Here is a 26,350-nt window from a genome sequence, read left to right as displayed (position 1 = left end):
ACTGTGGGAGGAAATCAGAGCACCCAGAGGAAACCCACACAGAAACGAGGAGAATGTGCAAACTCCACACAGACAGTGACCCAAGATGGGAATTGAACCCAGATCCCTGGATCTGTGAAGCAGCAGTGCTAACCACTGTGCTACCGTGCCACCCACACAGTACTGTACAAGATGCTCACTGCTGCTCCCTGATTTTCCTTCAGCTCTCCTACTGTGTTATTCAGTGAAAATGACCCAAAAGTCAATGTGTGCAGTTGTTAGAATCAAGACACCCAGTTCCATTTCAGGGAGTGGAGTCTGTTGAAATGATCGACCTATTTTATCTTGACACCTATTATATGTTAATTAGATAACTTTATTTGAATTGATTAAATTAAGCAAGTCTAGTAGGATATACTAATTGGGATCACAATAGCTTCCTTTATTCTGGTGCGATAAAATGAGGAATTACTGTATATTTTACATATTTAAAGAACAGCTATGGTTAAAATCAAAGCTGCTCTTTCTTCACATCTAAGAATCGGAGAGTCTGAGTTCTCCCAGATGAAATGTACCATAAACTAGATGAAGAGTGAAATTTCAACACCCAGCCCCAAAAGCTAAAAAACACTATTGCACCATTCTAGTCGTGAGTCTGAATTGCAAGTTCAATGCTGGGTACTTTCATATAGTGGGAGCTAGGCTGAGTCTGCCACAAACATTTGCTGGAATGGAGGAAAAAAACCAATCAGCCCAGGCTGAAATGCTTTTTGCTAACCAGCTAGATCATATTCTATCTTTTCAATTTCTTTATCTGCTACCTTTGCTTAGATCATGTCACAATTTTGTTGATTTTATCTAAAGAACGGAGTACTGTAGATCAAAATTCATCTTTTCCTCAAAACACCTGCAGTAAAAATATATTTGTGAAGGAAAATAATTTGGGAAAGAGCCTGGTTCTTAATAGGTAAGGACTTCACACACCAAAACTAGTTACCAATTAGCACAATTACAGTGACTTAACAAAATAACTTGAATTTGTAAAATGCCTTTGACAGGATGATCCAAAATGCTTCATAACCAACTAATTACTTCTGAATTTAGTCACTGCTGCAATGTAGGAAATGCTGGAGCCTATTTAAATAATAAACTTCAAATCACTAAAATACACAATTGGACCATCTTAGTCAACATTATTGCTGCATTCTCCAAATATATATTCACTGCTAATGAATGACCCAATTAAGATTTTCTCAACACAAGTTTATGAAGTTTATGCTGCATGCTGATTTCATAGCAGCACACAGTACTATATTTTATATTTATAGGTAAAAACATTTAATCATTCAACTAACCAGGGATGAGGGATTGCAAATGCATCAGACTTTAGAAGCTAGAGTTCTTCTCCTTAAGAGCAGAAGAGGCTAGATGAAGAATTGATAGTAGTGTTTAAAATCAACAAGTGTTTAGATAAAAAGAGAAACAGTTCCCCATTCACATTTAAAGTGAATGACAGAGCCAGAAGCAACAGGACAAAAACACTTTCTTGGAATAAACTGCCAGATAGAGTGGCAAATACAGATTCAATTGTAACCTTCAAATGGATTAGGATAAATACTTAAGGGAAAAATTGCAGGGAGGTCGGGATAGAATAAGGGAGTGGAACAAACTGACTTATTCTTCAAAAGAGCCAGTGGAGATTCAGTGGGCCAAACTGCAGCATTATTCTGTTCCATCAAACATCCCCACTTCTGACCTTATGATGAAATGAAGGTAAATGATGAAACAGCTGAAGATGGTTGGGGCTAGACACTATGCTGACGATGCCCTGGGCTGAAATGATGGGCCTCCACCAATTGCAACCATCTTCTTTTGTGCCTGGTATCACTCCAACTAGTGGAGAGTTTTCCTCTAATTGCTATTAACTTTAATTTTACTAGGGCTTTGATGCAGCATTTCTTTAAATGTTGTTTTGATTTCAAGAGAAGTCATTTGAACCTCACCTTTGCTCAGACATTGCTGCATTGAGCTCTAGAGCCATGCTGGGCTTTGCCACTGAGCATCAGGTTGTTTGTGGAGTTTCTTCCTTCCATAATAGTTTAATTGTCTATGTTGGGAAACCAAAGTTAATTAAGGAATTTATATTTATACTGATAACTATTAGAAATAAGGTATAGTTTTAGGAGGGTTTAATTTAATGTTTTTCTGCTTGGAAGGGACCTGTAGATTCATGCTGGACAAAGGTGCTTGTATGTGTGGGAGTTGGTTTCAATTCCAGCTGGGATTCTATTGTGATAGGAATGCTAAGGTGTGGAAAAATAGGTCAGCAGAGGTATGAGATGTGGTTCAGCAACTAGAGGTCCTCGTAAGGTAAAACAAAAAGCTTTCCTTTGTGCTTAGTTTTAGCTGGAATCCAAAGCAGGAAAAGATATGCCAGAAAAGGTGCACAATGGAGTAATGTGCAAGCAGCAGAGGAACTAAAGAATGGTTGGTTCTGGAAACAGAACAGGATACTGTTTATGGGCATCCAAACAAAGCTGAGAAGGAGTCAGTTGCTAAGGATGTTAGGGAAAGGTTTCTACAGTAATCTTAAAGTCTGAAATGTCTTACTACCTTTCACGAAACAAATTGTAAATTGGGAAAAGGGTATTGGCTGGATATCACTGTGTGTAACACTGGAAGTCAGTCAAGGCAAAAATCTTAAAAGGGTTGGCATAAATAAAAGCTTTGTTTAAAATTGTCATTTGTAAAACATGGACTGGGTTTTGGAATGCAAACCATCAAGGGAAAACATTAATATTAGAAGATTTTAAAGTATGTTTTGGGAGTGGAGCTTGGAAACTCATGACAATCATCTGAGGGATTCAGAAAACCACAAATACTGGCTCAGAGAGGAGCACGTATTTGACCACTGTCAATGTGTACTTTAAAAGACTTTGCATGTTAATGAGACCATTGTAGCTTCAAATGTATTTTGTCAGTTGTGTTAATCTTAACATCTGTGTGTATGTTAAACTAAGAGGATGGTAAAGGAGTATTGTCTCAAACCAATTTTTCCAGGTTTCTTCCTGTTGTTAAAACTGATTAGTGGTCTTGTGACTCTGTTTCTCCATGTCTAAAAGTTAGTTTTTTGACCCAGGGTTCCAGTCTGGGATCTTCCCTTCCAGTTATAGTAACTGGAATTGTATCATTCATCATCTTCACAACAGGATGTGGCAGAAAGGCAGAGCTTTCATTTGATCTGTTGGTTATACTTAGCTTTGATTATAGCATGCATGTAGTCCTGTATTTTAGCTACACTAGGTTTGCACCTCATTTTTAGGTATGCCTTTTCCTGCTCCAAGCATGCTTTCCTGCATTCTTCATTACTGCTTCCAGACTTGATGGATTTCTAGATCATGAGTTGAGAGATTTTGATGTAATTCAAATTCTGCCGCTGTTGATGGTCCACAGCACCTTATGGATACCCAGTTTTGAGCCAGGTCTATTCTGAACATATCCCACTTAACATGGTGATAGTGTCCATAACAGAATGGGGAGGTGGCCTTAGTGTGAAGCCAAGATTTTGTCACCACCAGGACTGCTTGGTGAAACTATCAATACTGTCAAGGGCAAACACATCTGCGTCAGGTAGATTGGTGAGGAAAATGGGGTTTTCCTTTGTGTTGGTTCTCCCACCATCTTCTGCTGGTTCAGACTGACTCAGTTTGGTCACTGCTGGTGCTTCAGAGCTACTTTTGGTGGTGAACATTGAAGACCCCACTTAGACTACATTCTATACCTATGTTTCTTCCAAGTACTGTTCAGCATGGAGGAATAAAAGATTCATCAGTTGAGGGAAGAGGTAGGTGGTAATCCACAGCATGTTTCCTTACCCTTGTTTGACCAAATGCGTTTATGGGGTCCAGGGTTAATGTAGAGGATTGCCTTTACCACCCTCTCCTGACTCCATACTACTCTGCCATCTCCAGTAATCAGAATGTCCATCAACTGGCCAGGACATATCTATGGATGATAGAGGAGACTAGTATATTGGCTGAAAGTATTATTTTGTGAATATGACCAGGTAGCCTGTCACTTGACCTATCTGTGGGACTGCTCTTCCAATTTTCCCCAGATGTTAGTGAAGACAACTTTGCAGGGCTGACTGTGCCTTTGTCACTTGCAGTGCCTTGCTCGATACCAGATGGACCATTTGTTTTTTTTCCAACTCTTTTGTAACAACCAAGTGACTTGCTAGGCCACTTAAAGAGCTGTTAAGAACCACGCTAACGTGGATTTCGAGGGTGACGGATCTCATTCCTTAAAAGGACATTACACAACCACATGGATTGTTATGACAATTTGGTACTTTCATTGTCACCATTACTGATATACCCTTCTACTACTGGAGTTAAAGTACATAATTAAGACATGGGGTTAGACACATGGCCTTGTTTGGGGATGAGGCAGAAAGGAGTTTAAGATTGGGTAATAAACTGAAAAAAATTATACAGCTAATGGGAAACTTCCAAACTGAGGAATAACATACAAACCAATTTTCCTCGGTTAGAAATAAGGCAGCGGTTAATAGTTGAAATTTTGGAGATGAATAATTAAAATTGAAGCCAGACTTGGGCATATGACAAATCTGAGGCCAATATACAGTATAAAAATAGAAGTAAAATGAATAATTGCATATGAACAAAAGTAAACAAAAACTGAAAGAATTTTGTAACAAAAACAAAGAGTAGGGCCAATTGAGAAATAAGCTTTCAGAGAATCTGTGCAAGCTCAATGGGTTGAATGGCCTCGTCCCCACTGTAGGGATTCAATGCTTCAATGGTATGGTTCCATAAACCATTTCTTACATTGTGTTATTTGAGGGAACAATGTAGTATATTGATGGAAGGAAGGCAACGAATATTATGCATGTGCACTGTCAAAAGGCTCCCCCGGAGGCTTGTTAATAAAATGAAAGTTGACTGTATTGAAGCATGTACAGCACTGTGGCTAGAGAGTTGGTTTAAAGGATAGAAAACAAATTAGTTAATGGACATCTTTTGGACATTAGGAAAACAGCAGTGTTCCACAAAGGTCTGTGCTGGGATCACTGCTCGACATAGAAAGATTTATATAAATAAAAACATTTGATGTAGGTTGGCTATGGGGACAAAAGTATCAATTTGTAAAGATAGAGAGAGAACCAAATTAACTATGAAAAGGACTAAGTGACTTCAGGGACGCCAATCAGTCAATTGCCTAGATAGATAACATTTAATGAGACACAAATTACCTGAATAGACGTTAAAATTGATGAAACATCATAGGTTGGGCTCCAGCGATTCTGCAAAATGTCTAAACATATGCTGCCATCTGCATAAACTGAAAACAGAAAACATTGCAGCAAATTTTGTTTCCAACTGTAAAAGTTAACACTGCCTTTTTGTTTTGGGTTTTGAATATATTTTACAATTAAAATATTGGTTAATATCCAGACAGCAGTGATAACAAAAAATGATAACAACATATTAGGAGTAGGCATAGTTCAAACAGCCCCTTGAGCCTGCTCCTCCATTCAATATCATAGCTACCTTATGTCAACTTCACTTTCCCACCCATTCCCATGTCTATGGAGTCCCTGGAGACCCCAAAAACCATCTACTTTTCACAAACTTGAGTATGCTCAAGAAACTACTGGAGAAAATTCTAAAGGAGAGAATCTCTCTCGACTTGGAGTGGCAAGGTTTGATCAGAATGCATGCTCAACAAATTAATTGAGTTTTGAGGTGACCAGGTGTGTAGATGAGGGTAGTGCAGTTGATGTATTCTACATGGATTTCAGCAAAGCCTTTGACAAGGTCCCACATGGAAGACTTATAAAGGCAAATGCACACAGGGTACAGAGTAACTTGATAAGATGGATTCAGAATTGGTTTAGTTGTAGGAGACAGAGCATGACACAACTATTTTAGTGGCTGGAAGCCAGTGTCCAATGGTATACTACAGGGTTCTGTGCTGGGTTCCTTATTATGTCACTTTATCAATGACAACTATGGTAACTATGTGGGAGGGGTGGGGGCGCACGGGTAAGATTAGTAAGCTTGCAGATGACACAAAGATTGTCTGGGTGGTTAACATGGAGGCATGTGTCTTGGGCTACAGGAAGATGGTCGTATAAACAGGAATTTAACACTGCAAAGTGAGAGGTGATACATTTTGGAAGGAGTAATTTGACAAGAAATTTTCAAAGAATGCCAATGACACTAGGAAGCTTTGAGGAACAAAGGAGCATTAGTAGGTTTGTCCATTGGACATGGAACACTTGCCTTAACAACTGAGGCATAGGTTACAAAAGCAGGGAGGTCATGATGGAGTTGTGTAGAACTTTGGTGAGGCCACAGATGGAGCAATGCATGCAGTTCAGGTTGCCACATTATAGAAAAGATGTGATTGCACTGGAGAGGATGCAGGAGATTCATCAGAGTACTGCTTGGGATGGGACATTTAAGTTGAGAGGTTGGATAAGCTTGGGTTGTTTTTGTTGGAGCAGAGAAGACTAAGGGGTGACCTGATTAAGGTGTAAAAGGTGAGGGGCATGAACAAGATGGATGCCCCATGCCCAGCTTTTCCCCCTACTTGAAGGGTCAGTCACAAGGGGACACAAGTTCAAGAATAGGGGTAGAAGGTTTAGGCACGATGCAAGGAAAAATTTTACCCGGGGATGGTGACAGTCTGGAATACGCTGCCTGGGAGAGTGGTGGAGGCAGATTGCCTCACATCCTTTGGAAACAGGATCCTTAGAAAAGTCCCTGGATGAGTACTTGGCACACCATAACCCTCAAGGCTACGGGCCAAGTGCTGACAAACAGGATTACGTCGATAGTTCAGGTGTTTCTCATGTGTAGACTCAATGGGCCGAAGGGCCTCTTCTGCACTATGATTCTGATTTTGTGATACAGCACCCACAACAGGTAGACAATTTCAAAGTCAAAGTCCTCCACAAGATGTCATTTCTCACTCGAGTCCTAAATGATCACCTCCTTATCCTGAGACTGTACCCACGTGTTCGACCCAGATAAACAACCTTAGTCTCCATTCTGCCAAGGCCCTCCAGAATCTTCCATGTTTCAGTGAGATCACCTCTCATTCTTCCAGTCTCCAAAGAGCTTTGGCTCAATTTCCTCAGCCTCTCATTACAGGACAACCCATTCACTGCAGGAATGAAGCTAGTGAACTTTCACTATACCTCCTCTAAACAAGACTTCATCCTTTTTTACATATACAGACCAAAGCTGAGCACAGTATTCCACTAGTCTCGCCAAAGCCCAACACAATTGTACCGAGACTTCCTTACTCTTGCATTCCAATCCTCTTGCAAGAAAGGCTACCTGAACTTTTATCTTCCCAATGCTCTGTCAGCATACTAACTTTGTGTTCCTCGTACAAGTAATCAAATCTCTCTGAACAACAACATTTATGAGTTTCACATCTTTAAACAAATTCTGCTTTTCTATTCCCACTTCCCACATTATACTCCAGCTGTGAACCTTTGAGTACCTGCCTGTAACAATATCCTCCTCGCAACATACATTCTTACGCTGGGGGTCAGTTCGCTCAGTTGACTGGCTGGCTGGTTTGAGATACGGAACCATGCCAATAGCACAGGTTCAATTCCTGTAATCGAAGTGCTGCCTACTCAACCTTGCTCCTCACCCAAGGTGTGGTGACCCTCAGATTAAACCACCACCAGTCAGCCCTTCCCCTTAAAAAGGGAGAGCAGCTTTATGTTCATCTGGGGCTACGGTAACTTTATTTTTATATTCCCACCTAGCTTTGTAACATAAAACTTGGATACATTACTCTCAAACTCTTTGTTTAACCCATGAATATAGATTGTAAATGGCTGAGATGCCACTGATCCTTGCGGCATTTGACTAGTTAGAGCCTTTCACGTGAAAATACCATTTATTCTTACTCTCAGTTTCCTGTCTGTTAATCCTCCATCCACGTCAACTTCATGAACCCTTACCTGGCACACTAACTTGTTGTGTGCCATCTTATTGAATGCCATTTGGAAATCCAAATACACCTCCTGGTTCTCGTTTATCAACATTACTAATTACATCCTCAAATAAGGTGATAACCTTTGACAAAAATATTTCCCTTTCATAAAACCTTGCTGACTCTGGTCTGATCGTATGATAATTTTTTAAAAGTGTATCAAGACTTCTTTAATAATGGATTTCAGCATTTTCCTGACAACTGACATAGGACTAATTGACCTTAGTCCTGTTTTCTCTTTCCCTCCTTTCTTGAACAGTGGAGTTACACTTTATAACTTCCAATCCATTCAGACTATTCTAGAATCTACAGAATTTTGGAAAATCATAACTATCTTTGCGCTACGCCATACACTCGGTTTTTGTCCATTTTTAGTCTCAACTTACTCTAATACTTTTCTTCTGCTGATCTTAATTACCTAAGTTTCTCATTCTTAGTCTGATAGGGAGCCTCCATTTCTGGTACATAACTTGTGTCATCTACAGACACAAAATATTTGGTCAAGTCTTTAAGGATTAAGGATAGCATTTAAGCATTAAGGATAGCATCACGGTGGTAGCAAGGGATGATATTGGAGCCAAGGAGAAGAGGGTGGAATCGTTGTGGGTGGAGATTAGGAACAGCAAAGGGAGGAAGACGCTGGTGGGTGTCGTCTATAGGCCCCCGAATAATGATCTGGAGGTGGGGCGGGCTGTTAACGCGCAAATAAGTGCGGCGTGCAGGAATGGGACGGCCGTAGTTATGGGGGATTTCAATCTGCATATTGATTGGTCGACCCATGTTGGACGCGGGGGGCTTGAGGAAGAGTTCTTGGAATGCTGCCGGGATAGTTTCCTCGAACAATGTGTGTTGGAGCCGACGAGGGAGCGAGCTATCTTGGATCTGGTGCTATGTAATGAGGCGGGTAGAATTAGGGACCTTGTGGTGAAGGATCCTCTTGGGGAGAGTGATCATTGTATGGTGGAGTTTCTGGTGCAGATGGAGGAGGAGAAAGTGGGTTCCCGGACACGCGTCCTTTGTTTGAATAGAGGGGAGTGCGGTAGGATGAGAGAAGAATTGGCGAATGTGGACTGGGGGAGCGCGTTGGAGGGAGGGTCTGTTGAGGAGCAGTGGAGGATCTTTAAGGAGATCTTTCTTGGTGCTCAGCGGAAATTTATTCCGATGGTCAAAAAGGATAGTAGGAGGAGAGGTAATAAGCCGTGGATAATGAAGGAGGTGAAGGAAAGTGTTAAATTAAAAGCGGAGGAATTTAGAGTAGCTAAGAGTAGTGGGCGAGAAGAGGATTGGGAGAGGTTTAAATGTCAACAAAGATTGACAAAGAAGTTGATAAAGAAGGGTAGGAGAAACTATGAAGCTGGGCTAGCGCTTAATATAAAAAAGGATAGCAGGAGTTTTTATAAATATATAAAAAGGAAGACGCTGGCTAGGGTGAATGTTGGTCCTTTAGAGGATGAGAAAGGGGACCTAGTGGTAGGGGATGGGGATATGGCTAAGGTATTGAATAACTTTTTTGTTTCTGTCTTCACGGAGGAGGACGTGAATAATTTGCCGGGTGTTAGCAATGGAAAGGTGGTAGGACTGGAGGGTCTTAATGACATTACTGTTACTAGAGAGGCGGTGCTTGACAGACTGGAGGGGCTGATTGTGGACAAGTCCCCAGGACCGGATGGAATGCATCCGAGGGTTCTGAAAGAAATGGCGGAGGTGATAGTGGATGCCTTGGTGGTTATTTTCCAGACGTCGCTGGATTCTGGGGAAGTGCCGGATGATTGGAAAACGGCTAATGTTACGCCGTTGTTTAAGAAGGGTGCCAGGCAAAAGGCGGGGAATTATAGGCCGGTTAGTTTAACGTCTGTGGTAGGTAAAATGTTAGAATCTGTCATTAAGGAGGAAATTGCGAGGCATCTTGAAGGGAATTGCTTGATAGAGCAGACGCAGCACGGTTTCATTAAAGGGAAGTCGTGTTTGACAAATTTACTGGAGTTCTATGAGGATGTGTCTAGGGCGGTGGATAGGGGAGAGCCGGTGGATGTGGTCTTTCTAGATTTTCAGAAGGCGTTTGACAAAGTACCTCACAAGAGGTTATTGCAGAAGGTCGAGGGACATGGAGTTGGGGGTAGGGTGTTAGCGTGGATAGAGGATTGGTTGTCAAATAGGAAGCAGAGAGTGGGGGTCAATGGGTGCTATTCGGATTGGCGGATGGTGACTAGTGGAGTGCCCCAGGGGTCAGTGCTGGGGCCTCAGCTTTTACCATTTATATAGATGATCTGGAGGAGGGAACCGAGTGCAGGGTGTCTAAATTTGCTGATGACACCAAGATTGGGGGAACGGCAAATTGTGCGGAGGGTGTGGAGAGTCTGCAGAAGGATCTAGATAGGCTGGGCGAATGGGCCAGGAAATGGCAAATGGAATTTAATGTTGGCAAGTGTGAAGTGGTCCACTTTGGTAGGAAGAATGGTAGGAAGGACTATTACTTACGGGGTGAAAAACTGCAGCAGGCGACGGTGCAGAGGGACCTCGGGGTCCTTGTGCATGAGTTGCAAAAACCCAGCTTGCAGGTGCAGCAGGTGGTCAGGAAGGCGAATGGGATGCTGGCCTTCATAGCGAGGGGGATTGAATATAAAAGTAGGGAGGTCTTGCTGCAGCTGTATAGGGCATTGATGAGGCCGCAGCTGGAGTACTGTGTGCAGTTTTGGGCGCCGCACCTGTGCAAAGATATTTTGGCCTTGGAGGGAGTGCAGAGGAGGTTTACTAGGCTGATACCAGAGTTGAGGGGGTTGAGCTATGAGGAGAGGCTGAATAAACTGGGCTTGTACTCGTTAGAGTTTAGAAGAATGAGGGGAGATCTCATTGAGACGTATAAGATGATGAATGGGATGGATAGGATAGAGGTGGAGAGACTCTTCCCGCTCAAAAAAGACAATAGGACTAGGGGGCACAGCCTCAAGATAAAAGGGGGGCGGTTTAGAACGGAGTTGAGGAGGAACTTCTTCACTCAAAGGGTGGTGAATCTCTGGAATTCTCTGCCCGTTGAAGTGGTGGAGGCTGCCTCGCTAAATATTTTTAAGACGCGGGTTGATGGGTTTTTGATAAGAGAGGGAATTAAGGGTTATGGGGAGAGGGCGGGAAAGTGGAACTGAGCCAGGACAGATCAGCCATGATCTTATTGAATGGCGGGGCAGGCTCGAAGGGCTAGATGGCCTACTCCTGCTCCTATTTCTTATGTTCTTATGTTCTTTGCTATTTTCTCGTTACCCATGATAATTAATCCCATCTCTGCTACTAAGGGACCACTGTTTACTTTAGTTACTCATCTTTTTTTCACACGTTTAATAGGTTTAGTATTTATACAGCACGTTCAGTGTTTTGAAAATTGCCAACAATTCTTTCTTCCAAATTCTCTGAACCAGACCATTGAGGGTGACATTCAGTAACTGCACTATTGCCTTTTTCCTCGCAATATATCACAATCAGATTGTGCTATAGAAGTTTTATAAAATTGACATTTAACACCCAATATACTTGCTAAACCACTGTCAAGAAAGGAAACTCGACGTGCATTGCATTTGGAGTGCCCAGAGGATGGTTGACAGCTCTGTCTGCAGAGGACCACATCAAAAGATTAAGCCAAAATTTGAAGCTTGTGTTTGGCAATCAATGGTTAAGCAACAGTGTGCACCCACTGTTAACCTTAAAGAAAGCTGCCCATAGCAATCTAGCAATCTCTGAGGCATGGATTTCCCTCTCCCAACAGCAATTTATATCTGGCACCAAGTAAAGGGGATCCCGAGATGTCCAGCAGCATATTAGCAAACAAGGTAAGCAACCAATCCTATGGAAGTATTCTTAGTCACCAAACTGGGAAGTTAAGGCACTAAATCCCTTCACTTTTTAAGCTTAGATGGCAACACAAATTCTGAATGGATTAACATAAAAGCAAAAGTATTATAAAGAACAGAATCACTTTTACAGTGTAGGAGGAGAACATTTGGACTATAGTGCTTGTAGAGACTCTCCGAATTAGCAATTTATAAATTCCTTTCTTCCACCTTTTCCCTGTAATCCTATACATTATTTTTCAGCTAAGTCTAATGCCTTTTTGAATGCTTTGATCAAACCTGCCTTCACCACTTTCCAGACCTTAACTACACTGAATTTTTTTTCCTCACACCGCATTTATTTCTTTTGCCAATTACTTTAAATCTGTGCCCTGTCATTCTCAAACAGTTTCTTCCTATCTACTCTATCCAGGTCTCTCATGATTTTGAATTCCTCTACCAAGTCTCCTCACAGCCGTCTCTTTACCAAGGAAAAACAGACCCAACTTCTCCAAACTACCCTTGTGACTAAAATTCCTTGTCCCTGGAACCATTCTCATGACTCGCGAATTTAACAAAATATATACATAGAACATAGAACACTACAGCACAAACAGGCCCTTCGGCCCACGAGTTGCGCCGATCACATCAACACCTACCAACCTACAGACCTATCTATAACCCTCAATCTCATTAAACCCCATATACTCATCCAGAAGTCTTTTAAAAGACCCCAGCGAGTTCGCTTCCACCACCACTGACAGCAGCCGATTCCATTCACTCACCACCCTCAGTGAAAAACTTACCCCTAACATCACTTCTGAACTTCCCTCCCTGCACCTTAAATCTGTGCCCTCTCGTAGCAACCATTTCAACCCGGGGAAATAGCCTCTGAGAGTCCACCCTATCTATTCCTCTCAACATTTTGTAAACTTCTATCAGGTCGCCTCTCAACCTTCGTCTCTCCAGGGAAAAGAGTCCCAGCTCCCTCAACCTAACTTCATAAGGCATGCCTCCCAGTCCAGGCAACATCCTTGTAAATCTCCACTGTACCCTCTCAATAGCTTCTACATCTTTCCTATAGTGAGGCGACCAGATTTGTGGATTTCAGAATATTTGAATTTGTGGATTTCAGAATATGTGGATTTTTTAAATCATAAATAGGGAAATCCAACAGTCCACAAATGATAAATTAGCTTTTCAGGCCCAGTGAACTTGTTTAGCAGTAACTATGAACTTAGTACACCATTAAAAATCCAGTTGCACCTCAATCAAAAAAATGGGGACTTTAAGAATTTCACACTGAGACTAAATGTCAAAATGAAAATTTTCACCAATTCACTGACTGCTTATGAACTGCATTTTTGAGAAACCTCAACAGCATACATTCTGGAGAAGTGAAGAATACTCCGCTCCATTAGTGCAAAACACTTTTTCCTCACTGGATCGGGAGAGGGGGAGAAGAGCAGGAATCTAGAGGGACAGAGAATTAAAAACTGCACATTGCCATTAGCTGCAGCCTATAAAGCTCTAATAAAGATCATTCAGTTATCCCAGCTTTCAACATACTGTAAAACAATTCAGATTAATCACAATCTTATCAAAATAACTTTCTATAGTATTGCTCAATTACTTGGAGGTCAATGAAAACTTTTGGGGAAATTTATCTTTGAAGTGTGACTTGGGGTGGGAGATTGAAGACATCAGGTAGAATACACAGCAGGATAAGCTGCAGGTGTTTAAGGGATAAACAGGCTCACCTCCACGCTTCCTAAAATAAATGTTGCAACTCAGAACCTCTCAGCTCATTGCAAGTTTCCTTCTTCTCGTGTGTAAGCTCCCCTGATGGCTCAGTGGCAAAAACCACAAATGTGGTAGTGAACTATACAAATTTGATCGCTGGTCGGTACAGATTTATCCAAAGTCTGCAGGGACTTTTATTTATATAATTGGTTTCAGTATCTCCCAGATTTTGGGATAGGCGAGAATGAGGAAAAATCTCAAGGTTGCCAATGATTGTCTAAAGATTGTTAACTAGAAAGGTGCGTAAAGTTGCAGGGGAAGATCTGCTTTAAGAGTTTCTATGGTCAGTTACCTAATTTATACTATCTAGGTTCACATGTGAACAATGGCCAATTGGGCAAAACACCAGGAAACTATCATGGTACTATGTCCCATGAGGCTATTACATACACATTATGAAAAAATAAATTGAAAGAAAGAATTTTTAACACTTACCATTTGGATGGAACATTTTTGACACAAATCGAACAGTTGGAGGTTTATTAGGATATTCCTCTGTAAATTCTATGACCAATTTGAAAGTACCTATGAACAAAAAAACCCAAATAATTCTTTACCACACGTAATATTAACAAAAAAATTAAGTTATCGTGCAGATGGTGGTCATGAATTAGAACCATCATTCAATCGCCTGGGTAACTTTACTCAAGGAAAACCTTTAAAAGTTTGCAATACTGTATAAAATTTCAATTATTTCTTTTCACTAAAATACAAAAGGGGAATTTCTGCAACATGAAAGTTGTTGTATAAGGCACAGTGTTACAAACATACAAGATTCAAGTCTCTTCCCCATCCCCCAAGCATTTGCCTCATGTCCAACTCCCTGCTGCAAAGCATTATGTAAGATGTAATTTATTGCTGCAATAAGTGCAGAGCGTCATATTTGACTCTCTTTCAATTAGAGGATAACATCAATTCAGAATCATAAGTTTCTGCCATGGGTCTTCAAGCAACTGAACAGGCCAATTTTCAACTCGCAGATCTTTGGGCATATGAAGCAGGAGGTAATACAATCTAGAATTTGCTTCCTTTTCTTTCATGCTACTCTGCCTCATCATTAAGACATTCTGATTGTTATGCAGTTTTATGGACAAGTCGAAGGACTAGATGGCCTACTCCTGCTCCTATTTCTTATGTTTCTTATGTTCTTATGTATATAGGAATTAGATACAGCTCCTATGGCTAAAGGGACCATGGTACATGGAGTGGTGGGGGGGAGGGGCGAGGAGGGGGTGTTGTGTGTGTGATGAGAATTGATGGGATAAGGGTATCAAATTTGATAATCAGCCATCATCATAACGATTAGTGGAGCCAGGGCCGAATGGTCTATTCCTCCTCCTATTTTCTGTGTACACTGATTTTACAGATAACTCCCAAATATAAACAAAAATCTAATAAGAGTTTAAACACTTTCCTTTGACACTGAACAGGATTACCAGTGCCAAACACCCTCCTCCCCATGCCAAAGCGCTGAAAAAAACCTGCAGGTCTGTTCTATTCAGGAAAAAGCACTTGGCTTGGTGGCATCTCACTTAAACATGCACTCCCTCCATAAATGACAGTGGTTGAAGTGCATACCATCTGAGGCTTCTTCAAGATGCACCGCATAAACATGTAACCTCTACTAACTAAATGGTAGCAGGCTCAAGTTCCTCTTGAAGAGGCACAATAACCTGGCAAAGAAATATATTGTATCTGCATTGGCAGTGGTATGAAATCCTGGAATTCCATTCCAAACAGCATTCTTGTGTTTCTACACCAGTGTGCTGCAATTCAAGAAAATGACTCTCTGCCACCTAAACAATTCAGGATGTAAAATAAGTACCTTCCTACTCAAGAAATTAGCAACATCAATATGCACGCTATCCTTGTCGTGCATGGTCACTGGGAGCGTGAACATGAACACATTGTAGTGAGTCAGGGTGGAATCCTTTAACCTACCTATGGTATACAACACCAAGTACCTTTGTACAGAATGTTAAGTCAGTCTGGAGACCCAACATATGAACAGGCCAACGTAGAACATAGAACACTACAGCACAAACAGACCCTTCGGCCCACAAGTTGCGCCATTCATATGCATACCTACCAGGCCATAGGACTATCTGTAACTCTCAATCCCATTAAATCCCACATACTCATCCGGAAGTCTTTTAAAAGACCCCAGCGAGTTCGCCTCTACCACCACCGACGGCAGCCGATTCCACTCACTCACCACCCTGAGTGGAAAACTTACCCCTAACATCTCCTCTGTATACTGTAAGACATTGTTCATTTTGTCAACTGTGAACAGATTTAATTTTAATTTCAGCTGCACAAACTACCCAATAGGGAAAGCCAAGCAAAATAGAGCAAGTTAATCTCCCTCCCTGTTTTCCGTTAATCTTCCAAATCAACAAAAACAGATTGAATGGGTTTACTTACCATCTTCAAAAGGTGTTCCTTCTGGTCTAGAAATAGAAAAAAAATTCAAGGGAAAGAAGACTAATATTAGAAATATTAAACACACTAGGGAACAGCACATACCATCTATACTCTGATGCAGAAAATAATAATATTTTATAACATTGTAAAATTAGTGCATTAACATTATGTACTTAAATTTGCACAATTTTTAAGACTACTCTGCTGTATGGTGTGTGAGAGCAACTGAGTCATCCACAAATTACAGTGACAAGAGGCTAAATCAGCCGTAGCTATTTTTGAATTGGTCTAAGACTTGTCCACCAGAAACAATTATTAAAATTTTGCTGGAAAAAGTCTGTAAATATTCCCCCTCTGTACTGGGTCTCCAATTGCATTCTTACTGAGATTTGCCCTAATTTAGATATGTTCAGGTTCTATACAAGTTAATTCACACTCTCAATGACCGGGGCAACTTAGTGATTGTCATTATTATTTCCTTTAATTGTCAAATTCAAAAAAAGTAGAACATCCCCTCTTTAAGGACTCAATTTATTTTTGTCCATTTTCCTCCCTCCATTCATGAAACTTAAATCATGCCATAGTACCAAATCATTTATGTGGCAGCAGTATCACTATGTCTCGATGCTTATTTTTCATGTGTTAGCCCCAACAGTGAATGCCGTTGGGTCATCTAACAAAGTGATTAACTGATCTTTCCTCATCCAATAAATACATGCACGTTCCCACCCAGCGATCACAGGCTTGTGATCAAGCGCAACATGCTATAACTGGAACAATGGGTCTAACTGTAGTGCTCCAATACAGCTCAGGGATTGAACATGGGACATTTCCAGTCCATACAATCGACTACCATGCAGTTAATTTATCTACAAGCTTTGAAAATCTTTTAAAAATTCTTCTATATTTATTCAAACAGATTAATTTTTGTTAATTCCAGATACTTCAGAAAAATGCAAAAATAATTACAATATCAGGTTACTTAAATAAATTTGTAGATAACAATTACAGGGTCTATTTTAAAACATTACAGCTCTCCCATAATGTGAACAAATACAGCATGCAAAGCAATACAGAAGATAAATTTGTGAACACCGAAAGCCAATGTTATAATGGAAGAAGTCTAATCGTCTGGAGGACGCACCTATGCAATTAAACTTGGACATCCAGATACTCTGCTCATGCACAGATACTAGTCTTGGCCCAAAATGACAACAATGGATTGGAAAACCACAAAAATACCACTAGTCAGGGAAGGAGAGAGACAATGCAGGAAACTATAGGCCAGTTAGTTTAACATTTGCCATTGAGAAAAATACTAATTATTAAGGAGGTAGTGACAGGATGTTTAGGAACTCTTAATACAATCAGGCAGAGCAAGCATGCTCTTATGAAAGGGAAGGCACGTTTGACAAATTTATCGGCATTCTTTGAAGATGTAACAAGCATGCTGATAAAGGGGAATCAGTAGATGGATTTCCAAAAGACATTGGAATAAAATCTTGGATAAATTGCCATGTAAAAGGTTACTGCACTGGAGCTCACAGTGCTGAGGTTGATAAATTGGCATGGATGAAGGATTAGCAAACTAACTGGAAACAAAGTTGGGATAAATAGGTCACTTTCAGATGAGCAAGTTATAACCAAAAGCCTCAAATATTTATGATCTACTTTAATAACTTGGATAAAGGAACAGACTGTATTATAGCCAAATTTGCTGTTGATACAAAGATAGGTAGGAAAGAAAGAGGATACAAAGAGATTGCAACAGGATATAGATCGGTTTAGTGATAGACAAAATTTTGGCAGGTGGCATATAATGTGGGAGAACGTGAGATTGTTCACTTTGGTGGAAAGAGTAGAAAAGGACAATTTTATTAGAATGATCAGGGACTGCAGAATACTGCAATTCAAAGGAATCCAAATGTACTTGTATATGAAACAAAAAGTTAATATGCAGGTAGAGCAAATGATTAGGAAGGCAAATGGAATGTTGGCCTTTATTGCAAAAGTCTTGCTACCATTGTAGAAGGCTTTGGTGAGACCATATCCAGAGCAGTTGTACAGTTTTGGTCTCCTTATGAGATATATTTATACTGGATGCAGTTCAAAGAAAGTTCACTTTGCTGATTTCTGGGATGAAGGGCCTATCTTACAAGAAAAAGTTGAGCAAGTTGTGCCAATACTCATGGGGTTTAGTAGAATTATTAAAACATAAGATTCTGAGTGGGCTTGACAGGTAGATGCCAAAAAGAGTTTCCTCATGGGGGATTCAGGGTGCACAGTTTAAAGAATGGGTCTCCTATTTAAGTAGGGGATGAGGAGGAATTTGGTTTCTTAGAGGGTCATTAGTCTTTGGAATTCTCTTCCACAGAGAACAGCGGAGACTGGGTCATAGAATATGGCTGAGTTTAATAGATGTTTCACTGACGAGGGAGTTAAGGATTATTAGGGAGGGCCAGACAGGAAAGTGAAGTTAAGGCCTTAGTCATTTTAGGCATGATCCATGGGTCAAATGACCCTCTTTTACTCTTATTTCCTATGATCTGAATAACTTTCCTGCTAACTCAATCCTAAAACCTGCAGGAAAGTTAAGGCTATTGCATCCAGATATGAAATTTAACTAAATGGTAAGTGTGAATTACTGAACATGTTATCTGGCTCTAAATGAATGATTTTACAGGTGTTAAGTTTCATTTCCTCAGAAGTAATTTAGCATTGAAGTTTTTTTTAAAAAACAGCAAGGATTCATGGAGGGATTGTTTGAAAAGCATCAGTTTGCTCACCCCAAACACCCTCTGGAAAGAGCCATGCTGGAGAATACACATCATCGGCCAAAGCCTTTGTGTCAGACAGTGAGTATGTTAAGCGACTGAGGTATCTCTGCACAAAGCGCACAAGAAAGAAATGGCCAATTGGATAAAGCGCCATCATGAATCAACAAATGGAGGGGAGAAAACTGGAACTAAAAACATAAATGCATTACTGACCATGTCTGTAAAAGTGTTTTAGTCTGTTAGTGTTTTGTACTTCATAAAGTATTCAAAATAATACTAAACTTATATTTATATTAATGCACTCATATCATGTGTGATTTCTGATCTTTAAACAAATATATGTTAATGTAATCTGAATTGAAAATTGTATGATGGCTCCATTTCACACACCAGCTACCATCAAGATTTTTTTTGTGTGGGATTGCTGAATATGGTAGCAAAGTATGAGAAGTTGTGCATTTATTAAGATGTTGTGATTGCTCTAAACCCCTTTCATTACAAGCAGCAGGCATTAGTTTGAGCTACATTTGAACCAAGGCATCAACAGTGCAACAACTATACATTAACCCACAGCACCACCCTTCCTCAAAATATACATTTTAATTGCTTGAAGCATCTTGGTGTATAATTATTTTTTCATTATTTCTCATAGCTATAATCTAAAAGTACTACCTTGCTTTATACAAGGTCTTGAAAGTTAAAGAATTATTTTCTATTTGCTGTTGGCTAAGCCACCCTACAATAATCAACTAAATTCCAAATCAAAGAGAGGTGAAAAGAAGTCAGTGGGTGAATTAGAGTCATAGATGTTTACAGCATGGAACAGGCCCTTCAGCCCAACCTGTCCATGCCACACTAAACTAATCCCAATTCCCCACATTGGGCCCATATCCCTCTATACCCATCGTTCCCATGTAACTGTCTAAATGCTTTTTAAAAAACAAAATTGTACCTGCCTGTACTACTACCTCTGGCAGCTTGTTCCAGATACTCACCACCCTCTGCGTGAAAAAATTGCCCCTCTGGGCACTTCTGTATTTCTCCCCTTAAACCTATGCCCTCTGGTTTTAGACTCCCCTACCTTTGGGAAAAGATATTGACTATCTAGCTGATCCACGCCCCTCATTACTTTATAGACCTCTATAAGATCACCCCTCAGCCTTCTACGCTCCAGAGAAAAAAGTCCCAGTCTATCCAGCCTCTCCTTACAACTCAAACCATCAAGCCTGGTGGCATCCTAGTTAGTTTTTTCTGCACCCTTTCTAGTTTAATAGATAGAGACAGACGTTTATCATTAATTATTAAACCAAACATTCTCCCTCCATTCCAATGGTAGCTGTTCCAATAGTAGCAGTTAATAATCAAGTGGGTGGTTGAGCCCCTGTACAGTTTTTGTTTGGCCCCATTCCTTGGTTAACACTAAAAGCAAAGCAACATAGATCATCTTGATCAACTCCAACTCTATTACTCACCCAAATATAACTGCATTCCAGGACATTATATTATTGTCGGAAGGTGCACCACTAACGCCAGCCGGAGGATCCTCTTGCAGCCTAGTCAGACACAGTGCATTTTAAGAACAAAGTTAATATGTCTCATTCCCTATAATAACTTATAAGGCTTAAACAGAATAAAAAGAATACGACTCCACACTCAGCATGTCTTGTGGCAGCGCTCGAGCTTAAAGATTTCCCAAGAGGTATGTACATAATTTCTTGATCAGCCGTGTACACTTGACTAAGTATTAGATTACCCATCCACATGCATAATTATATATTTTTCTCTGGACGTAGACTGGGCAATATGACCCTGTGCCAAAAATAGGGAAGGTAGAGCTAAATTTCATTCCAGAGATCAACGAATTCTCAAAACAACCACTCGGGTGGATGCCATCCAATATCTTCACTCCCCTAAGATTACAGACTTGCCATGTCCTGCCAAGTCTTGTGGCACAACAGAGCTGCCAAACAAATGCTGCTTGTAGCCCCTAACACTGCCCTAGATTGTCAGTATAATCTTTGAGTTAAAAATGTTTAACTTTGCTACATGATTATAAACCTCTTCCTCTTCAGTTAAAGGACTGATTAGAGTGGTTCACAATAGAGTTTTCACAAATCTAGACTGAAATGAAAACCAACTCACATGACTACAGAAATTATTGGAACATCCTCCATGTTCATAATAGTCCGAATATAGATTCTAAAACAAGTTATTTTTAGAAAATGGACAGTATAAATAGAGGTCAAGCTTTAACTCTACTTAATCCCATGTAATTAAGAGCTAGTGCCCTCTTTTTAAATAAGCCAAAAAAGACCTTGACTATTTGACGTCATGTGCTGATTTATGGTGTCGTTAAGTGTCACATTTTTAATTGCTTTTACCAAGTTTTTCAGAGTAGAAACAAGATGATAAAAAAAGTACATAAAACATCATCCAGGCTTTTTTGTGCTGTGAATGAGCATATTTGCTTTATGGATTATGCATGATAGCTACATTTTCTTCTACACTGCTTCCACGCCAGAAGCTGCATGGGTTAATTGCTGTGCAAAATTCGACATCTACATTTGCCTAGTACTTCCAAGTCAGAGAGACCTTTGCCCCAACAACAAACCTTAGTTTGAACTTCACCTCCTGCAACAGTGTGATGAACACAAAGATACCTATTCCCCTTCTGCTTACTTCATACTTCCGTGCGTGGTGGCTACAGTGTAAAGCTCTACATGGCTTAAGTTTATTTATTAGTGTCACAAGTAGGTTTACATTAACACTGCAATGCAGTTACTGTGAAAATCCCCTAGTTGCCACACTCTGGCACCTGTTCAGGTACAGTCAGGGAGAATATAGCATAGCCAATGCACTTAACCAGCACATCTTTCAGGTTGTGGGAGGGAATCAGAGCACCTGGAGATCCACGCAAACATGGGGAGAACATGCAGACTCCAAACTGGGAATTGAATCCAGGTCCCTGGCGCACTGAGGCAGCAGTGCTAACCACTGTGCCAGTGTGCCATCCTGCTGTTCAGAGTTTGGATTGCTTTTTAAAATTTTCCACAACACCTCTCTCCTTTGAGGTAAAAAGGCAAGTCTCTGTTTCTTACTTTCCTAAAACATAACAGCAATCAGAAGGCCAAAGCAATTGTTTGGACATAAACTCAACTGCCCACCCTACAGAGCTGTACCGTAACATGTAGATCTGGACTATGGTACTTTCAATAGTCCCATAAAAATAACTGATTACTAAATCTACAAACAGTTGCCATTTAATGAATCAGAATGCAGGATCCTCTTGATGGCTTAACATGACACACTTTACTTCTGAGCCATAAAGAATAGTAGGTCCCAGGTTCAATTGCCTAGTCCGCACCATGTTGAAATGACAATTGGTTAAAGAGAAAGAGTAACGAGTAAAGAAAAAAAGGAAACATTAGTTAAAAATCAGCCAAGGACTCCACCCTCAATAACTACAGTTAAAGCTGATGAAAGCACACGTGTGGATATCAGGATATTAGACCAGAGAGGGATCACACTAGTTATCAACATCCCATAATGTCCAACATCCTATAGTGTAGGCAATCATCATAGGTGAATTACAGCTAATTGGATGACAAATCATAACCCAAAGGAGGAGTTAAAATCTTGGAGAAGGGAAATTGAAGAGAAGGTGACAATGAGGCAGAGTGGTTAGCACTGTTGCCTCGCAGCGCTAGGGACCCGGGTTCGATTCCCAGTTTGAGTCACTGTCTGGAGTCTGCATGTTCTCCCCCTGTCTGTTTGGGTTTCCTCCGTGCGCTCTGGTTTTCCTCCACAGTCCAAAAGATGTGCTGGTTTGGTGCACTGGCCATGCTAAATTCTCCCTCAGTGTACCCGAACAGGCGCCGGAGTGTGGTGACTAGGGGATTTTCACAGTAACTTCATTGTAGTGTTAATGCAAGCCTAATTGTGACACTAATAAATAAATTTTAAAACAATTTTAACAACAGACAACATTTTGCAATACATAAAATAGAGCTACAAGAATCACCAGCAGGACAATCAGAATATAGGCCTGGCAAAAAGATAGCAAAATATTCCAATCAGTTCCTGTACAAGCTACTCTATTACGACAAGAATATGAAACATTTTCCCTTCTGTCATCCTTGTGAGGTTCAGAGGGCACAATTTGTTTCTAACCCTTCAGCACTGCTGCTTAAACTACCCAGGGAACACACAGCAGTAGTTATGAACTGAATGGACTTGGTAGGGAGAGAAATTACTACTGTAAATCTATGCTCTACCAATTTAAAACCCTCATTCATCTACAAATCAATATCTCCAACACAATCTCTAACTTTACATTCACTCCTCTTTGTAGTTCGGTCTCCCTTTCATATTCTCTCCATCCACTCCAGTAATAATGACAGAGCCTTCAACCATCTTGACTCTACTTGATGGAATCTCCTCCGCTTCACTTTGTTTCCCACTGCCGTTAAAAAACTCGTCACCTAACTCTCCCACAAAAGATGGGTGCCTACTTCTTCCCATTAGAATTGTGTCTGGAGGGATTCATTTATTTTACTAAGCACGTGTAAATTACTTTGCTGCTTTTCAACAAATGAAACAAGAACTTCATTAAAATTAGGCAGTTCCATGATAAAAGGAACAGTGATGCAAGTAAGGAACCAAGCTAATCCTATATAGTGGACCAAGTAATTTGATTCCTGAAGCAGTACTCTATAACGTTATTAATGATTGAGCAGACAGCCTCATTCGCTAATGAAATCTACAGCCAGGATACCTTGCACTTGCTTACAGATAACTATTCAATGCAAACACCACTGACAGGTGAAACAGCAAGGTGCTGGTAAGCTGCATGATTTTAATTGATAATACTCCACATTAGGCGATCTAAGGCTGAGTCCTAATATCTCTAGACTTGAGGCAAGACATTTGCACCCTCCACATTGGGCAAAGATAAATCTAACAGGAGTGCAGATCTTTCATTAACTGGTTTGAAATCTGCATGCCAAACAGGGTCAAAGACAGTGACTATACTTCTAACATAATTGATTTTGAAGGACCTCAAGAGATGAGCTGAGGATTTGAAAAGACTGATACAAATGTAAGTTTTTTTGTTAAATATCACAAACTTTCTAAAGTTCACAGAAGAAACATGTATTCTTGTAGCACTTACATGAATTGCTCCCCTGCCATCAACTGTCATTAACTTAGCACTTGTAACTTCTATACATGAAAACTAACTTGAAATACTGATATTCTAGTTACATCAATTGATAGGAGAACTGTACCAGACGAAAAGACACAATCACTCCCACATACACTTCACAAGATTGACATATCCAGCCAGAGATTTTCTTTTTTAAAAATCACTACTTTTTCCAAACAGTACCCCTAGTTCAAAGTTCTACAGGATTAAGTAAAACCACAATGGTGGTTGGAAATACCTGCACTATGTCCACTTGACCTATGAAAACATTCAACAATTTAAATGTTTTATTTTCAAATGCAGCTTAACTAAATAACATTCAACTGAGGATCTAATGGCTATACATTTGGTATTGCTTGCAACTTGAGTTAGTAAGTTAAGAATCACACCAAAATTGTACTAGTTTATCAGTGAATATATTATCCATTGTGGCATTGAGCCAGGGCCCTGGTTCAATGAGCTATGTTAAATGAGCTAATCACAGCTAACTCAGCAGTTTGGTCAGAATGTTTAGTTTTAAATAAATAACCTGCACTTATAATGATCTCAGGGTGCCCTAAATCATAACACACATTCATCACTGATCCTTGCTGGAAAGTGCAAGGCAGAATTGTGTCAGCTCATATTGTCCACTTTCACTCATGACGGATGGCAATCTAGACAATGCAATAGAGGGCTGCTGGTAATTGTGGAGCCATTAGAAGCAGCAGAGGAAAATTGGTGGATGGGAAGACAAACAGTGCCAAGTGTTGGGCACCTTTGAACATAAGAACATAAGAAATAGGAGCAGGAGTAGGCCATCCAGCCCTTCGAGCCTGCTCCGCCATTCAATAAGATCATGGCTGATCTGTCGCTGCTCAGTTCCACTTTCCCGCCCTCTCCCCATAACCCTTAATCCCCTCTCCTATCAAAAACCCATCAACCCGCATCTTAAAAATATTTAGCGAGGCAGCCTCCACCACTTCAACGGGCAGAGAATTCCAGAGATTCACCACCCTTTGAGTGAAGAAGTTCCTCCTCAACTCCGTTCTAAACCGCCCCCCTTTTATCTTGAGGCTGTGCCCCCTAGTCCTATTGTCTTTTTTGAGCGGGAAGAGTATTTCCACCTCTATCATATCCATCCCATTCATCATCTTATATGTCTCAATGAGATCTCCTCTCATTCTTCTAAACTCTAACGAGTACAAGCCCAGTTTATTCAGCCTCTCCTCATAGCTCAACCCCCTCAACTCCGGCATCAGCCTAGTAAACCTCCTCTGCAATAATAATAATTTGCCTGCAATAATATAACAATCACAAACTCAACAAACAACATTTTTACTGCTTCACCAGTTTGAGACGGAAGAACTTGCCAAATCAATTTCCAGCATGTCTGTCTTATTAGGTATTACACTGAACAAAGGGAATGACAAACTCACACTTGCTGTGGCAGGGACTTAACCTTGTTGTTTTGGTATCCTTTACTGAGTTAGGGAAATTAACAGAGACAGTAAAAGTCAGCAGTACGAGTGCCACTGATATATATATAAATAAAATATGTACACTCACACACTGCACCTTTCCAGCAGCTGTTGTACCTTTACCCTATACCCTGTACCCTAACCTTCAACAACACAGGAGGCCGGCCTCATTCACATTTGCCCAAGCCATAGGCAGGGTACATCCTGAGGCTGAGGGACACCCAGAGGCCTGGCACACACAGCAGCCGCCCCCAGCCTAGGTACAGACAGACAGAGCCCCAGACTTCCTCCCCCCCAATCCAATAACCCAAGCCCAAGCCCAAGCCCAAGCCCCGGGGACACTTTGACAAACTCCCCCCATCCCTCCTCACTCTCTCCTTCACCTTTTGAAGTCCCTCATCAGCCGCCGCCTCGCCGGAGTGGACATGATCAGCGTCGAAAGTGAAGCCGCGGCGAAGAAGCCACTGCGGGGCTTCAGTTGCCTCCGCGTTGACAGCAAGCCCGCTGGGTTCCGGTTTCGGCCCGACGCCACCACTCGCTCACTCTCCCCGCACCCTAAACCCCCGGCCGGCCAGCCCCCAGTCCCTCTCCCCCGCCCCTCCCTCCGCTCCCAGTAAACAGCAACCTCCCCTCCCCGCCCCCCGCGCGGCAGTAACCAATCACCAACCAGCACTGACCCCACCAGCCAATCACTCTCCACATTCAGCCTCCCGCAGTGACCAATCACAGCTCAGAGCGCGGTGCGCCAATCAAGACTAGCCTCCCCTCCTCTGAGCCAATCAGAATCCAGCCGCTTGCTGACGCAGACACCAATCCAATAGGAAAGGGGTGTGTGGCTAAGTC

General features: G+C 41.0%; 1 protein-coding gene across 1 annotated transcript in view; it reads right to left on the bottom strand.

Annotated features, from left to right (window-relative positions):
- The window catches only part of LOC145351794 (ubiquitin-conjugating enzyme E2 A-like), a 28,555-nt gene extending 2,477 nt beyond the window's left edge, over positions 1-26,078 (bottom strand). The window contains exons 1-5 of the mRNA XM_080201434.1: positions 25,891-26,078; positions 20,317-20,397; positions 16,068-16,093; positions 14,079-14,168; positions 5,255-5,343 (exon numbers count right to left, since the gene is read on the bottom strand). Of these exons, the coding sequence (XP_080057560.1) occupies positions 5,255-5,343; positions 14,079-14,168; positions 16,068-16,093; positions 20,317-20,397; positions 25,891-25,934 (330 nt within the window). The 5' untranslated portion in view covers positions 25,935-26,078. The remainder of the gene's footprint in view (positions 1-5,254; positions 5,344-14,078; positions 14,169-16,067; positions 16,094-20,316; positions 20,398-25,890) is intronic.
- Positions 26,079-26,350: the final 272 nt, after the last annotated feature.

This window comes from Carcharhinus amblyrhynchos, chromosome 13 (assembly GCF_965287045.1).
Source record: "Carcharhinus amblyrhynchos chromosome 13, sCarAmb.v2.hapA, whole genome shotgun sequence".
Lineage (NCBI taxonomy): Eukaryota > Metazoa > Chordata > Chondrichthyes > Carcharhiniformes > Carcharhinidae > Carcharhinus > Carcharhinus amblyrhynchos.
Note: the sequence above shows the minus strand (reverse complement) of the source record. Positions and strands in the feature narration are given on the sequence as shown.